At 42.3% G+C, this 16,121-nt stretch overlaps 1 protein-coding gene across 1 annotated transcript in view; it reads right to left on the bottom strand.

The window, feature by feature from the left end:
- The window catches only part of NAPG (NSF attachment protein gamma), a 32,969-nt gene extending 17,756 nt beyond the window's left edge, over nucleotides 1-15,213 (bottom strand). Inside the window, exons 1-5 of the mRNA XM_083187656.1 lie at nucleotides 15,063-15,213; nucleotides 12,979-13,046; nucleotides 10,964-11,048; nucleotides 8,499-8,516; nucleotides 7,463-7,493 (exon numbers count right to left, since the gene is read on the bottom strand). Coding sequence (XP_083043782.1) covers nucleotides 7,463-7,493; nucleotides 8,499-8,516; nucleotides 10,964-11,048; nucleotides 12,979-13,046; nucleotides 15,063-15,118 — 258 coding nt within the window. The 5' untranslated portion in view covers nucleotides 15,119-15,213. The remainder of the gene's footprint in view (nucleotides 1-7,462; nucleotides 7,494-8,498; nucleotides 8,517-10,963; nucleotides 11,049-12,978; nucleotides 13,047-15,062) is intronic.
- Nucleotides 15,214-16,121: the final 908 nt, after the last annotated feature.

Here is a 16,121-nt window from a genome sequence, read left to right as displayed (position 1 = left end):
GTGACCTCACTAAATGCCAGGGTAAATTTAATCGTGGTGTCCAAGCTGTTGAGGATGTCAATGAACTCGGTCAGGAGCTGGGGTCCCCCAGTCCAAACAATAAAGATGTCATCAATATAACGAACATAAAAATGTATATATTTTGAAAAAGAAAAATTAGACAAAATGTGTTGTTTTTCGTACATATTCATAAACAAATTTGCGTAAGAGGGTGCCATGTTGGAACCCATGGCAGTCCCTCTTAACTGTAAATAAAACGAATTCTGGAACAAAAAATAATTCTTTTTCAAAACAATATCCATGAGCAGTAACAAAAAATCAACTGGTGGTCCTGAGTAAAAAGGGCTGGAGGCAACCAGCATCCTGACCGAGTCCATCCCATCCTCATGTTCTATGTTTGTATATAAGCTCGTAATGTCTAGAGTAACCAACAGACTAGAAGTGGGTAGCGTGCCAAGTGACTCCAACTTCAAAATGAAGTCTGAAGTATCCTTCAAAAAGTAATCCATGTTCTGAACTACAGGTTGTAGCCAGAAATCAATGTATTGCGATAGCGGCTGTAGGAGAGAACCACAAGAGGAAATTATGGGTCTCCCCGGAGGCCTAACAAGAGTCTTATGTATTTTAGGTAATACATAAAACATCGGGGTCCTCGGATGGGACTGAGTGAGGAATTCCGATGTGGGCTCATCCAGCCAGCGATTCTGCAGACCAAGTGAAATAACAGCATCCACTTCCTTTTTGTATGTGTAGGTGGGATCATAGGTGAGCAGTTTATAACAGGAAGTATCCCTGAGTTGTCTCATGACTTCAGAAACATAGTCACTTTTATTAAGTAACACTATTCCTCCACCTTTATCAGATGGACGTATTACCAGGGTGTCATTGTTTTTCAACTTGTCGACAGCTAAATTTTCTTCTTTACTTAAGTTGGAGTAAGAGATTTTCTGACCCTCAATAAAAGGCAATGTGTCCCTTTTCACTAGACGTATAAACGTCTCAATGGCAGCATTGTTACAAATAGGTTCAAACGTACTTTTAGGTTTGAATTTGCTTACAGGTCGATCAGTGGTATTTTGTCTGGCAAAAAAATCTTTAAGTTTAAGAGTACGGTGAAAACGGTACAGTTCGGTCTCAAAAGAACTCTTAAACTTAAAGATTTTTTTGCCAGACAAAATACCACTGATCGACCTGTAAGCAAATTCAAACCTAAAAGTACGTTTGAACCTATTTGTAACAATGCTGCCATTGAGACGTTTATACGTCTAGTGAAAAGGGACACATTGCCTTTTATTGAGGGTCAGAAAATCTCTTACTCCAACTTAAGTAAAGAAGAAAATTTAGCTGTCGACAAGTTGAAAAACAATGACACCCTGGTAATACGTCCATCTGATAAAGGTGGAGGAATAGTGTTACTTAATAAAAGTGACTATGTTTCTGAAGTCATGAGACAACTCAGGGATACTTCCTGTTATAAACTGCTCACCTATGATCCCACCTACACATACAAAAAGGAAGTGGATGCTGTTATTTCACTTGGTCTGCAGAATCGCTGGCTGGATGAGCCCACATCGGAATTCCTCACTCAGTCCCATCCGAGGACCCCGATGTTTTATGTATTACCTAAAATACATAAGACTCTTGTTAGGCCTCCGGGGAGACCCATAATTTCCTCTTGTGGTTCTCTCCTACAGCCGCTATCGCAATACATTGATTTCTGGCTACAACCTGTAGTTCAGAACATGGATTACTTTTTGAAGGATACTTCAGACTTCATTTTGAAGTTGGAGTCACTTGGCACGCTACCCACTTCTAGTCTGTTGGTTACTCTAGACATTACGAGCTTATATACAAACATAGAACATGAGGATGGGATGGACTCGGTCAGGATGCTGGTTGCCTCCAGCCCTTTTTACTCAGGACCACCAGTTGATTTTTTGTTACTGCTCATGGATATTGTTTTGAAAAAGAATTATTTTTTGTTCCAGAATTCGTTTTATTTACAGTTAAGAGGGACTGCCATGGGTTCCAACATGGCACCCTCTTACGCAAATTTGTTTATGAATATGTACGAAAAACAACACATTTTGTCTAATTTTTCTTTTTCAAAATATATACATTTTTATGTTCGTTATATTGATGACATCTTTATTGTTTGGACTGGGGGACCCCAGCTCCTGACCGAGTTCATTGACATCCTCAACAGCTTGGACACCACGATTAAATTTACCCTGGCATTTAGTGAGGTCACTATAAGTTATCTGGATGTCAACATTAACTGTATGGACGGGGCCATTTCTACAAGCATTTTTAGGAAGAATACAGACAAGAACTCTCTACTAGCGGCTGACTCATTTCACCCTTTACCTCTCAAAAGAGGTTTACCCCTGTCGCAATTATTAAGGGTAGTGCGAATCACTTCTGATCCCACAGCCCTTCCGGATGCCTTAGAAGAAATGGGCGAGCGATTCATTTCAAGAGGATATGCGTCACCTGAAATTAAGGAAGCTGTGGCCCATTGTTTACAACTCTCACGTAAACAAACATTCGAGACCAAACAAAAGGATCCTATGACAGAGAGACTTGTTTTTTCTTCCACCTATTCCATTGCATCTGCACACATCCGTAAGGTTGTTTTGAAACATTGGCATATAGTGCAGACAGACGAAGTGGTGGGACCTTTTTGCAAAACACCTCCCTTATTTTGTTTTAAAAGGAGCAATAACTTGAGAGATATATTGGCAAGCTCTGATATTGGACCAATTAAAAATCAACATTGGTTGAAAGCTAAAGATGGTGTAACCAAATGCCACAATTGTGTTAACTGCCAATTTCTCTGTACAGGAAGCAGATTCACCAATCCGGTGGACGGTGTCACATATACCATACGTCATCACTTAAATTGTGACAGTCGTTATGTCATCTACATTATCTTATGCTCCTGTAACAAAGTTTACGTCGGTAAGACGATACGACTCCTAAAGGAACGTATTTCAGGACATCGTTCTTCGATAAAAAAAGCCTATTCCACCATTGATTGCAATACGCCCCCAGTGGCCAAACATTTTGCCACAGTCAAACATACCATGCGAGACTTTCACTTTATGCCCATTGATCACATCCCTCCTCTGAGAAGGGGAGGAGACCGCAATAGGTTACTTTTACAACGTGAATGCCAGTGGATTGATCGTCTCAAGAGTACTACCCCCCTAGGCCTTAATGAATACCAGTCATTACACTGTTTCATTTGAATGCCTTTAGGGTACTCGTGGTGTCCTATATTGTAGATATTGTCTAATATTCTTGAATATTGTTGTTGCTACTGTACTCCCCTCTTTTTACTGTATTCTTCAAGCCTCTCCTGCCCTTCTTTATTTGTCCTTTCATTATTGTTACATTTTTTTGTGTATTGGTATTTTTCATTTTTTCCTTTTTTGATATTCCTCCCTCCTCCCCCCCCCTTTTTTTCACAATTTTTTTTCACATTTTTTTCACATTTTTTCCACATATTTTTATGACTTTCTTTCAGGTAGCTCCATCTATTATGCATACAACGTATTCTTTCACATGATTCCTAAACAGCCTTGATCCCTTTAGTATTTTTTCATTTATCTTTTTCTTTTTTTTAAGGATATTTGGCTGTGTATTAATACTCCCTCCATTGCCTATTCCATGCCGACGAACCCGCCTGGACCGTAAGTCCGATTGCCTAGGTAACCAGTCAAACAATAAATCCCCGTGCTGAGTATGATGGTGGCCAATCAGCGTGTATTCCTATGTGATCCACGACACAAGCCGGATGTTGTCCGGCGTTGCCATGACCACGATGTCAGTGACGCACTTCCGCCCCATACGTACGAGCGCCGGCTCAGGATTTTCAGTTGCTGTGACAACGCCAGACAACGGACGCGGCTCAGGTGACGTCATCGGCGGGAAAACGGCGTGGACAGGTGAGGCTGTTTCATGTGATTATGTGTGTATGCAGGTATATATGGAGCGCCCTGGGGGTCAGTGGTCTATGCCCGTGAGGAAGGTGCATCACAGATGCACCGAAACAGCTGTCGGTATGACCGCTTTCAGGGATGCTGCGATGGTTTCTTTTTTCTGATTGAACCTTTTTGCTAAGTATACCATCTCATCCCTGCATTGATGTTTTGATTACTTTTGTTATGTCTGTCACATTTGCACTTTATATGCCATTAAATTACTTTTTTTGATACTTTTTCAAAAACTACTGGATGTTGCTGGCTTTCTAATACTGCATGTATTACTACATTTATGAGCCTGGCACTCCGAAAATTGCACCATTTGGGTGTGCATGCTGGTCCCAGGATCCACTATATATATATATATATATATATATATATATATATATATATATATATATATACAGGGTTCGCAAAAACGCGCTATAGCACGTATTTTACCCCAAAACAGTCCCCGGGGACTCAGTTGTCAAAACTAAAGGGGTCCCCGAGGACGCGCTGTGCAGATTCTGTACCTGTGACTGAGATGCCGGCGTGAGCCGCTGCGAGCCAATCACTGCAGCGGCCGTCGGGACCCAATCATTGTACAGTGGCCGCCTGGCAGCCAATCACTGTACATTTTACAGGTTGCTGCCGCTGCGCACCCTAAAGCTGTGCGCCCTGCAATTTGAGAGTCACTGTGCGTCCCCCGGGCCGCCCCCCGCCATGTAAGTCCAATACGCTGCTGAAAGCGCGGGGGGGACGACAGGATGGGATGCGGCTGTAAGCAGAGTAGGTGTCGGTGAGCGGGCTGTCAGGATGACGGGGGACTGGATGTGGCTAAAACAACTCAGAGCAGTGTGTCAGCTATTCCAGCCACATCCAGTCCCCCGCCGCGCTGATAGCCCGCTCACCTATTCTGCTGAGCAGCATGTCGCTTTTCCAGCCCTTGGGCAATGACCCCCCTCCGTGGCAAAAGGCAAAAAATGCCCCCCCCCCCACTGTGGCAACGAACCTAAAATGCCAACCCCCTTCCCACCTCATGGCATCCAGCATAAAACGCCCTCTACCCTGTGGCAACCAGCATAAAATGCCCCCCAGCATGTAACCCCTGCAAGGAGCATATAACCCCTAGCAACAAGCATGTAGGTAAGCAGCACTTATGTGCTATAATATATACTTGTCATAAAAGTGTGTACTATAATGTGTACTGGGCATATCGGTGTGTTCTATAATGTGTACTGGGCATAATGGTGTGTACTGTAATGTGTACTGGGTATAACGGTGTGTACTGTAATGTGTACTGGGCATAACGGTGTGTACTGTAATGTGTACTGGGCATAACGGTGTGTACTGTAATGTGTACTGGGCATAACGGCGTGTACTGTAATGTGTACTGGGCATAACGGCGTGTACTGTAATGTGTACTGGGCATAACGGTGTGTACTGTAATGTGTACTGGGCATAACGGTGTGTACTGTAATGTGTACTGGGCATAACGGTGTGTACTGTAATGTGTACTGGGCATAACGGTGTGTGCTGTAATGTGAATTGGTACTACTATGTGACCACACCACTTCCCCAAAAAAACATGCCCTAAATTTTTAGCGCGTGCCTTCGGCACGCACTGTCCCTTTTTTCAGGTTTATATCGTTTCTAGTGTATACTGTATGTATCTTTATGTGAGTGGGCCAATTGATACTTCCTCCCCGACCCACATGTGCCATGCTGGGGAGAAGGGGAGAGGAGGCTTTATTCCGTTGGCACCCAGAAAAGGTCAGGTAGGACCCCAATTTTTAGAAGTGAAGGGTCCCCGGGACCCACTTTTTTGGGTGGTTTTCACGAACACTGTAATATATATATATATATATATATATATATATATATATATATATATATATATATATACATACACACACACACACACACACACACATATATATACACTCCCGGGGCAGAGCAGCAACACACAATTCTCTTTTATATAATTCTACCGGTATCCCATCCATCCCTGGAAGTCCTTAGTATCTTTAATAATGCAAAAGTTTCCGAAGTTGACCGACATAAGCCTGATTGTGCAATCATCTGACTATACTAGCTGGGTCTCAGTAAAACTGCTTATAACACACACCATAAGCTGCACCTCCATCATTTGGCCACCTAAAATGGGATATACATGTTTGGAATCGCTGAAGAAATCTCCTAGTTTATGAAATAAAAAAAAAACACTTTTTAATTGTCAAAAAGGTACCATTAAATTGATTTAAAATATAACAAATACATAACTCGTGTTGCAAATTATTATCACTGACTGAAAAACAAATTTATAATTCATTGCTCTAATGCCAAACTCACTTGGCTCCTCTGGAAATAATAATTGTCAAAGAGTAATTATGGGAAATACACAAGGGGGTTATTTTGGTGCACTCTTTCTTTCCTTTTTAGATGGACAAAACCATGTGCACTGCAGGTGGGGCAGATGTTACTTGTGCAGAGATATTAGATTTGGGTGGGGTTTTACTTCAAAGTGAGATCTATATTGCAGTGTAAAAATAAAGCAGTTAGTATTTTCCCTGCACAGAAACAAAATAACTCACCCAAATCTAATTCTTTCTGCACATTTTACATCTGCCCGCCTGCAGTGCACATGGTTTTGTCCATCTAAGAAGGATTTTGTCAGAAAGAGTGAACCACAATAACCGCCATGGTGCGATATGAACTACCAATATATCTATGTCGGTAGAAAACATACTACTTATCGCACCTTGTGTATACAGCTTTGGAAGGCAGTGAGCACCCCTGCAGGGTTGGTATCGCAAGAGAAAATATAGACAGTGCATAGATAGGCAGCACAAATTTGACTAGAAAGCGTACAATCTATATAGTCAAAATCGTGTTGGTAAGGTGCGAGATTCACATAGAGTGCAAAGAATAATGAAGATAGATATTACTACTCTAATTTATGTATTAACTTAAAGACCGCGGCACACTTCGTTATCTACTTATGATGTGGTTACAAGTTTCCCCTGAATTCAAAAACCAACAGCCAGAAAGGCAAACATATTCACAGCTGAAAATGGAGGATTCTTTACTGAATGTAAAGTTGATAAATAGTACAGATGTAGGATATAAAAATGAGAGTGATCACATTATCAGTATATGGACTGATAATGTGATCAATTTAATGGTACCTTGTTACAAAAAAAAAAAAAGTCCATGAGATTAGCATTGAAATGCACTAGAAAATACTGTAGAAAATAATTATGTTAACAGACAGGTGGCAGCAAATAATACCACAATTCTTTTTACGAAATAAGCCCAGTAAGTTTCTTAGCGTTTCCAACCTTTTACATGCTGGTGCACATGTCTGGCTAATTTAAAATTAAAGATCAGTTGAGACTAAGTTTTCATGTTGCAAAGGAAGTCTAGCTATGAATTCATTCAAGACCTACTTAATACATTATACTCAATGATATTTGTAAATAGAGGAATCCCACCTTTAGCATCATTCCTGCTTGTTCATAGGCTCTATTAAGAAAATGCAATCAATCAAACAATCAAAAATAACCAAAACATATACATTAAATCTATGTAAAAAAAACATTAATTTACACGCTAAGCACAGAGTGTGTTATATAAAAATGTAAAACACAACAGAATGCAAGAGGCTCAACAGATTACATTTCTTGTCTGACAATAGCTCTGCTGGATATTCAATCTTTTGAACCAATCAATTTGGCCTATACAGTATGTCTGCCTGGCTGATAGGCTAGACCAGGGGTGGGGAACCATTTTTGTGCCAAGGGCCGTTTGTATGGGGAAAAAAATCCTTCGAGGGCCATATGTAAAAATTTCTCTTACAAATTGTACTGCTGCAGGTGTCCCACGCTCCGGCGGCTGCCGCTGAATATGACTGACAGTCTCCGGCTGCTGTTGATTAAGAGGAATCTCGCTAGAATTACCGACCTCTCGCGAGAATTCCCCTGTACTTGACTCCCAGCAAAGCCGCCGGGCGGGTGGAAGTGCCACTCAGACTGGCTACGGGGGCCGCATATGGCCCCTGGGCCTGAGGTTCTCCACCTCTGGGCTAGACTCTGCAGGAGTAGTCAACATGAAGCTCTCCATCTGCTGTAAAACTACAAATTCCAACATTCAGTGCTTCATTTTTAGCATGCCTTAATAGAAAAACCTAGGGCAGGGGACGCTGGGATATGCAGTTCCACAGCAGCTGGCCGGCTGCATGTTGAATAGCTCTAATCCCCTTCACAGCCTACCCCTTGCCTCCAGGATCAGTCAGAATTCTGACCATTATGATCCTGCCATCAGCCCTTTAACTTTCAGGATCCTGGCTCACGGTATTTTGACCACATCCCCAAAAAAACAACAACACTAAGGCTAGTAAATAAAAAGTATATCTGATTTTGTTCTTAAGGTGTATGATCCCCAAACATTAAAAATACAATATGCTCCCATGACAAATATTACATAGTAGAACATTAATACAATATAGACCCATATACATAATGTACTTACTTGGCAGCATGGAAAAGACTTGATGGATTATTTGGTTAAGGTTTGGAAACATAAAAGATGTCAAGTTATTAGGCATATTCCCTTTAGCCAGAACAAGTCAGACAGATTAAACAACATTAAAACCAAAAAAAAAACATTAGAATTAGGTTAAAAAGAAATACAGTTATTGCCTTGTACAAAGGCAGCCTGAGCGGGTATGGATCATATGGTCGACAGTCATTAGGTCGACACCACTAGGTCGACACAAGCATTAGATCGACATGTGTAGGTCGACAGTCAAAAGGTCGACACGGGGGTTTTCACTGTTTTTTGACCCGAATGTCGACACAGTCAGCATGGACACAGGATTAAGTGCACCGCGTTCCCTCGCATGACTTTCTGCGCTCGGCACACTATTTTATTCTCCCACCACGCCCTAGTGGATGGTAGGGCATGAAATATGGCTTGTTGGCACATGTCGGTTCAAAAAACAGTGAAAAACCCCATGTCGACATTTTGACTGGCGACCTAGACCATGTCGACCTAATGCTTGTGTTGACCTAATGACCTGTCGACCTAGACCCATGTCGACCTAGTGGGATGGCCATCGACCATAGATGATTTGAAATCATCGATGGTTTATGGCCGATGTCGAATACTTTTGCCATCGATGAGCACAGCAAAACCGATGTTTTTTTTTTTCTTTTTCAAAGTGCCGGGACATGGAGCACAGCTCTGCCCTCCGGCACCCACGAACTCCGACCCTTGTGTTTTAATTGGCCCACAGGCAAGTCAGTCAACCAAAATGGATGATCATTAATAGGTAAAAATATCATTGGTAATCCACAGCATATTTTAACACCATCGATGGCCTGTTGCATTATTGCCATCGATGGCAATGGCAACGATGGGCATCCCTATTCCTAATGACTGTCGACCATCTTTAGGTGGACCAACCGACCATATGCCACCTGGGCTGTGTGTGTATGCGGTGAATGACATGGATGTCACGCTTGGAACTTAATTAGTTTGTGCTCCCAGACTGTAATTAGGGCCTGGACCCTAAGTGGAGGCTACAGTATGTGGATAAAACAAACGGGCTAATAAAGTTCTTGAGCATGAGCAGGAAGGTAGACAGACAGGGTAAGGAATAGGTCAATGTAATGTTAATAAAAAAAAGCTGGGAACAAGCCCTCGTTAACTCAGATTCTTTAGATGGTTCTAGTTGTGAAGTTAGCAGAGATAACTTGAGAGGTGAGACCCATACTGGAACTAGTCCTGTGGAAGCTGCAGAGAAGCAACTGTAAGAGAAACTAGTGGAACAGGATTTTGAAACGGGCCTGTAGTCAGACCTAGAACAAGAACTTGTAATACTGAATGTTGCGTCTGCAGCAAATTTGGAAATAGACTCCGGGGTGATACAGGAGGTTCTGGATAATGGTGGCACAGAGATTCTTAGGAAGGACACCAGGCTGGTACTCGCACTTCTGGACATTGCTGGAACAGCGGACCTCGGGCTGAACACCAGGCTTTTAGACTGGGCTCTAAGGTCAAGCAAGAGCTGCTGCAGCTGTTTGAAAAGTCAATACTTTGGGAAGCACAGGACTTCTCCTCACAGATGGAATATAGAGAGATGTGGAATTGGCCCTGCCATTAGCCCATTTATAAGAAGATTGCCCATGATAATGCTTTAGTCAGCTGATCTGGCTGAACATGGCAGTGCCAATGCTCCAAAGTGAGATGGTACCACAGCAGGAGATACACTGTCCAGCACAGCAGAGGAGGATATCAGACCACAGTGCAATGGCACAGTAATGGGCCCTACACACATGCCGATGTGTGTAGGGTGACCTAGCTGTGCTATGTCTGGCCGTTCTGCTCTGAGTCGCTCAGCACACAGAGCTGACAGCCCACACACAGAGCGAGCTGTCAGCCCACACACAGAGCAAGCTGTCAGCTCTGTGTGCTGAGCGAGCGGACAGCGCCAGTGTTCTCCGGTGGCAGAACCCTGCCGATATTGATGGACACTGTTCATCAATCTCGGCCAGAGACAATGACGCGCGGGGACGCGCATTGCTGTCGATATAGCCCACACACACACACACCGATGTGAGGGCATTTTCTAAGCGACTTTGCCAAACTTAGCAAAGTCGCTTAGAAAATGCCTTAATATCGGCATGTGTGTAGGCCGTATAAGTGCTGGTGTCTTGATCCGAATTCTCAGCAGCTTTCTGACAAGGGAAGTTCGTTGTTTTGCTTCGGTAAAACAAAAGGTCAATGGGATAGATATCGCAGAGACACCCTATTATCGGAGTTACTGTCACCTCACAACATAGCAGTGATAAGTAATGATACTTTAGGGACATTTTCTATAGAATTCCATCAAAAGACCCTCCCCCCCAAAAAAAATAATAAAATAAAAATAAATGTAACCTAATACTTTTCTCTTTTCTGCAAGTGAATCAATGTTGTAAAAAAAAGGATACGCTTTGTTGTTTTCAAAAGATTCAGCCTCCTTTAGATAAGCTTCTCTAGCCTGATCATACTGTTTAGCATTTTTAAAAGCAACAGCTGAAAAAATACACAAATACATTATTAGCCCATAGTGTGTCGTACAGAGTAAACCTGCAACAACCGTATTGTTTTATTAACAAATTCAGCAACTCCTGTCTTAAATAATTTATATGCAACTATACTCGACTCTCTCGTGTTAAATGTAAAGAATTTCCAGAGTCGATTTTCTCCACAATCAGAGCCACTAATTAGATTTCACTATTTGTCACAGTTATACCCCTTTCACAGCGCACTTGTTAAACGGTATATTGCCATTTTTTCCCCATTTCAAAACGTTTAAGGCTGCAGTGGGAAAGCGCCATAGTTGATTTACCGGTTAAAGATAACTGGTATTTCAACACGTTTAAAAAGCAGAGTCCTACATGTTTCAGAGCGTTTTTTTATGCAGTGAGAATGGCTCTGAAATGGTATTTACTAAAAACAACAGATTACAGACCTGTGATAGGCTGTCCCCTGCATTCTGCCTTGAAACGTGTTCAGGGGATTAAACGGGTTGACTGATGTGAATGGTACTTAAACGGTATTTAAAACGGTAATCTACCGGGTCTGAGTGAAGGCTCAGACCCGTTTTAAATACTGTTTAAAAATACCGGTTTTTGAAACGTTTTGGCAGTGTGAAAGCGGTAGAAATAACATGTTGTGTCCTCATATACTGTGACTTTAGTCACAGCAAAAAAACCTGCACTCCAGGTCCACTCAAGAAGTTAATTGTATAAAAAAAAAAAAAATGGATGTACACTGATCAATTTGATGTGCGACATTTGTGCATCTGTGTGTGAATAAGTCTGTAACTATTTATCACATGATAAATTATATAGTGCTTCATCTGCAACTTTGTACATGTTTAAAACCAATTCCTGTGTGAACCAGACTCTAGTACACTACTTAAGCAAATTGAGATGCAGATTTAAGAAAAAGACTACACCTTTCAGAACAGATTGGCATCTTGCGCTGTATGGTGTATGAGGACACATCTATAAGAGATGTGGTATAAAATATTCAGAATAACCACAATTTCAAGATCATAGCAGACATTCCCACTGCGAGTGGAATTGCCGTACAAGGGACACATGTGGTTTGCTCTTCATCACACTGATAAACATATTCAAGAATTCTCAAGAGTATAACAAAAAATTATTTTAATGCTAATTCTCTGCTGTGTTTCAATACATTTTAAACAAAGCATAAACAAATAATTTTGTAATTAATCTCACAGTATAATAACACAATGTTAAACACAGTTAAAATATCAAGAGCAATAAAGTCTGGTCACACAAGGGAGTATCCTGTAAAACTTAATGTCCCAGACATTAAGCACAGATAGTATGATATCTCTCTGCCTGAAGATCACAATTTGCCTAAAGATCGGTCCATCACGATTCCGTATCTATATGGTATCAACATGTCTGAATCAGGCATGAAAATATATTGTCACATTGGTTCAAGTTCAGAGCATGCCGCCATGGCCCCATGTGGGAAGCATAACTAAACTGCTTCAGAACATCAGTAAACTTGTTATGGAAAAAACATTTTTAACACTTAAACTTTTTACTAATGTAACAGTTCTCAATATTTAGTTTAATGATATTCTGAAGCCTTTTAGTTATGCTAACTTCAGGGGGGCATTTTCTGAACTTGAACCTGTCACATGTGATTACAATATTTCTGAGTGACCACCATGTACAGTAAGAATATCCAATAGCTCTGGGGCTAAGGATGAAAAAAGCAGCTAGGTGGCACTTACAGATCTATATCATAGCTATAGCATGTGATATATCGATTCAAATAGCTTCTGAGTTTATGAGACATGGAGAATTATTGTCCATTCCTAAAGCAAAGACTACTGAAATAAAGTTCAGGCCTCTCTACAATAAAATCTTTTCTTATATTAGCTGTGAGCAAAATACCCATACCCTGGAGATCATACCTGCTTTTGCATATTCCGAAGCTGCACTGTCGTAGTCCGGTTTCCATTTTAGAAAACCAGTTTTCAAACTTAAAAAAAAAAAAAGAAAAGTAAATTGACAAGAAAACTGCAACATGGGCAATCTTAAGCAGGTTATACAATGCTGACAAATTATGTATTGTACCCTTTTAAGTAGTAACAAGGCTATTGGTAAACCTATGTCGTAACCCCCAAGCAATACAGTAATTACAGGAATTCTCTACCTCTCCCTATTAGACTCTCCACAAAACTTCAAATGGGCTATCAAGGCCCATCTCTTCATTAAACCAACCGTCCATCATCCTAACTCTCTGTTCCATGCTCAGGCTACCCCTCTCCTTTACAATGTAAGCTCTCATGTTTAGCACCCTGTTTGCTCATGCGTTTTTTCCTTCTCTGATTTAAGAGATTATCTGCTCCAGGCTAACTACAATGGCACCTAACCCTTGGATGCGACACTTTAAATCAGTGTCATGATGCAGTAAGGTTTATATAGGTTACTAATAAGCCCGCTCCAAGCAAATGCTTCGAAAGCTAGTCTGCTACCTTGTGATTGCCTCTGTGTTTTTGAATGTGTAAGATAGAAAGAGATGTAGTTTCACTCACTGCCAACAGATGGCAGTGTTCCGGAGACACACAAACGAACAGTAGACATATATATAGATGATACCTGCCCTGTAACGGGGCATACACACTGGGCAATTTTAAGCATTTCTAAGAGATCTAACTAGATCGCTTATAAATTAAGCACGGACCACTAGTGTGTATGGCCCCGGGCGACTAAGATGATCGGTCTCACATGTCGCTATCGCCAACAGAGATAAGCCCTGTACACACGGGGGAGATATATTGCTCAGCCATATATTGCTGAGCAATATATGGCTGAGCAATATATTGCTCAGTGTCTCCTTTTCATCAGCGACCAGAGATGGTCGCTGATGAAAAAGAAACTGCCGGGGGAGCCCGGCAGTGGTAATCAGCTGGTCGCAGGAGCATGTTCCTGCGACCAGCGATTACTACAGGGGAAAAAACAGGATATCGCTGGTGCACACTCCCATCGTGGGCAATATGGTCGCTTAGCGACCATATTTCCCGCAATATTGTACAAAATCGCCCCCGTGTGTACGCACCTATAGACCGTGCTTACAGTGTCTATCCTGCAATATTGTGGGGTTTTGCATATAAACAATAGGCAACACCCCACTCAGCACAGATCACTCATCACACATCAGGAGTGCTAAGCAGTGCGTGCTTCAGAACGCCGCTCAGCTCAGTCTGCAGTTGCCCCGTGTGTACGAGGCTTACGTCACTGTTTTCTTGTTTTGCTCATTTGTTTCTGCACTTTTTTCTAGGTGCTTTGGAACCCTTGTGGTGCCATGAATAAACAAAAGCATTAATTAATAATAAGGTACTTCCTCATCTTTGCGGCCACCGCTTTCGCCAGTTACGTTAGCCGCTGCGTGAATCACGATGCTTCGCTTGCCATGCTTTGGGCTCGCTCTGCTCCGCTTGCCACACCTTTACTAAAAGTAATAGATGGTGGCGTGGGCACAGGAGGGTGGCATGGACCCCGAATATAATCCTCGCAGCTCGCTGTACGCTATGTAAATTCCGTAGCATAAGCGGTGGTCGCAAAGATGAGGAAGTACCAATAATAATAATAAGAAGAAGAAGAAGAAGAAGAAGAAGCACAAGGACCTTGAATAATAATATAGGGCAGGTACTACTGCAGGTCAGATGTTGTTGTAGCCATAGTTTTTTGTAAAGTAAGTGTTTCTGCAAATCCCTAGGGATATTTGGCCATTATCACTAGATACAAACTGACAGATCCCTGTGTTTAAGAGGAGATAATGAAGACACCTCCAGTGGCAGGACACCTACACTATAGCTACATTAATCATAGTAGGTATATTAGGTATATTGGGGATAATGGGAAAGCAATGTATCCCTAACAGTGACAAGACTGTATCATGCAGCAGTGACTATGCGGCGTGTACTCCGGGTCACACTGCCAGGTACAGGGAATGCGCCTATAGCCCTTTTCCCCAGCACACACCCGGACTCACTATTTTTCTGCCTTTGCCAGATGCTCTAACGCTTCATTGATCTTCTGTGCCGCCATGATGACAGCTCCAGCAACAATATTCGACGTCACCAGGGAGGCGGGGTCGGGATCACGAACAGCCTGTCATCGCGTTACATTACACTACAGCAGTGCAGCGCCACGGGGCGTTCCCAACACTAGAGGGCGAAATGCTTTTCTAGCAAGGTCTGGTCTCTGCACCAAAGTGTCTCCCTTGTACAGACTACAGAGGCCGTCTCCCGGGTACTGACTGGATGTTGTACTATTTTGTAGGTCACAAATAAAATGGCTACAAAGCTTTAAACAACCAACTACATTGCTAGCCGCTGTCGGGAGACTGGTTTATAAAGGAACAAGACTTTATTGTATTGTCTATAATTAATATGTGAGGCATTTTGCTGGAGCTTGCAACTTACCGTTTGCAAATGCATACCCTCCATACATATTATGCTGCTTTCAGACCGCATAACTGGCTTTGACCCTGTATTTGAAAACGTTTCAAAAAACGGGTCTGCCAGATAAAACCCCTTTCACACCGCAGCTCTTAAACGGTATATTACCGTTTAAGTGCCGATTTTTTGACACTGGCAGACCCGTTTTTGGAAACTTTCCAAATACAGGGTCAAAGCCAGTGCAGCCTTCAGCCCTCCCCTCCGTGCAGCTCCTCCCTCCCCCCGCGCGCGTGTCGACACCCCCCGCGCGTGTCGACGCCCCCGCGCGTGTCGACACCCCCCCCCCCCCCGTGTCGACCTACCCCGTGCAGCCGGTACACCTCCGTTGTGGATCCCGGCACTGCAGTTTAGTATGGTCGGAAGCACTTATGAAAAAAAGTGTCTTTCAGAAAATGGCTGCCCCATAGGAAAACCTGTTTAAAAAAACTGTCTTTCGTATGGGGGCAGCCATTTTCCAAAAGTCACTTTTCTTATAAGAAAAGTGACTTTTGGAAAATGGCTGCCCCCATACGAAAGACAGTTTTTTTAAACAGGTTTTCCTATGGGGCAGCCATTTTCTGAAAGACACTTTTTTTCATAAGTGCTTCCGA

Source organism: Crinia signifera, chromosome 5 (genome assembly GCF_055691185.1).
Source record: "Crinia signifera chromosome 5, ASM5569118v1, whole genome shotgun sequence".
Taxonomy (NCBI): Eukaryota; Metazoa; Chordata; class Amphibia; order Anura; family Myobatrachidae; genus Crinia; species Crinia signifera.
The sequence above is the reverse complement of the archived record's forward strand: the minus strand, read 5'-3'. Positions and strand labels throughout refer to the sequence as shown.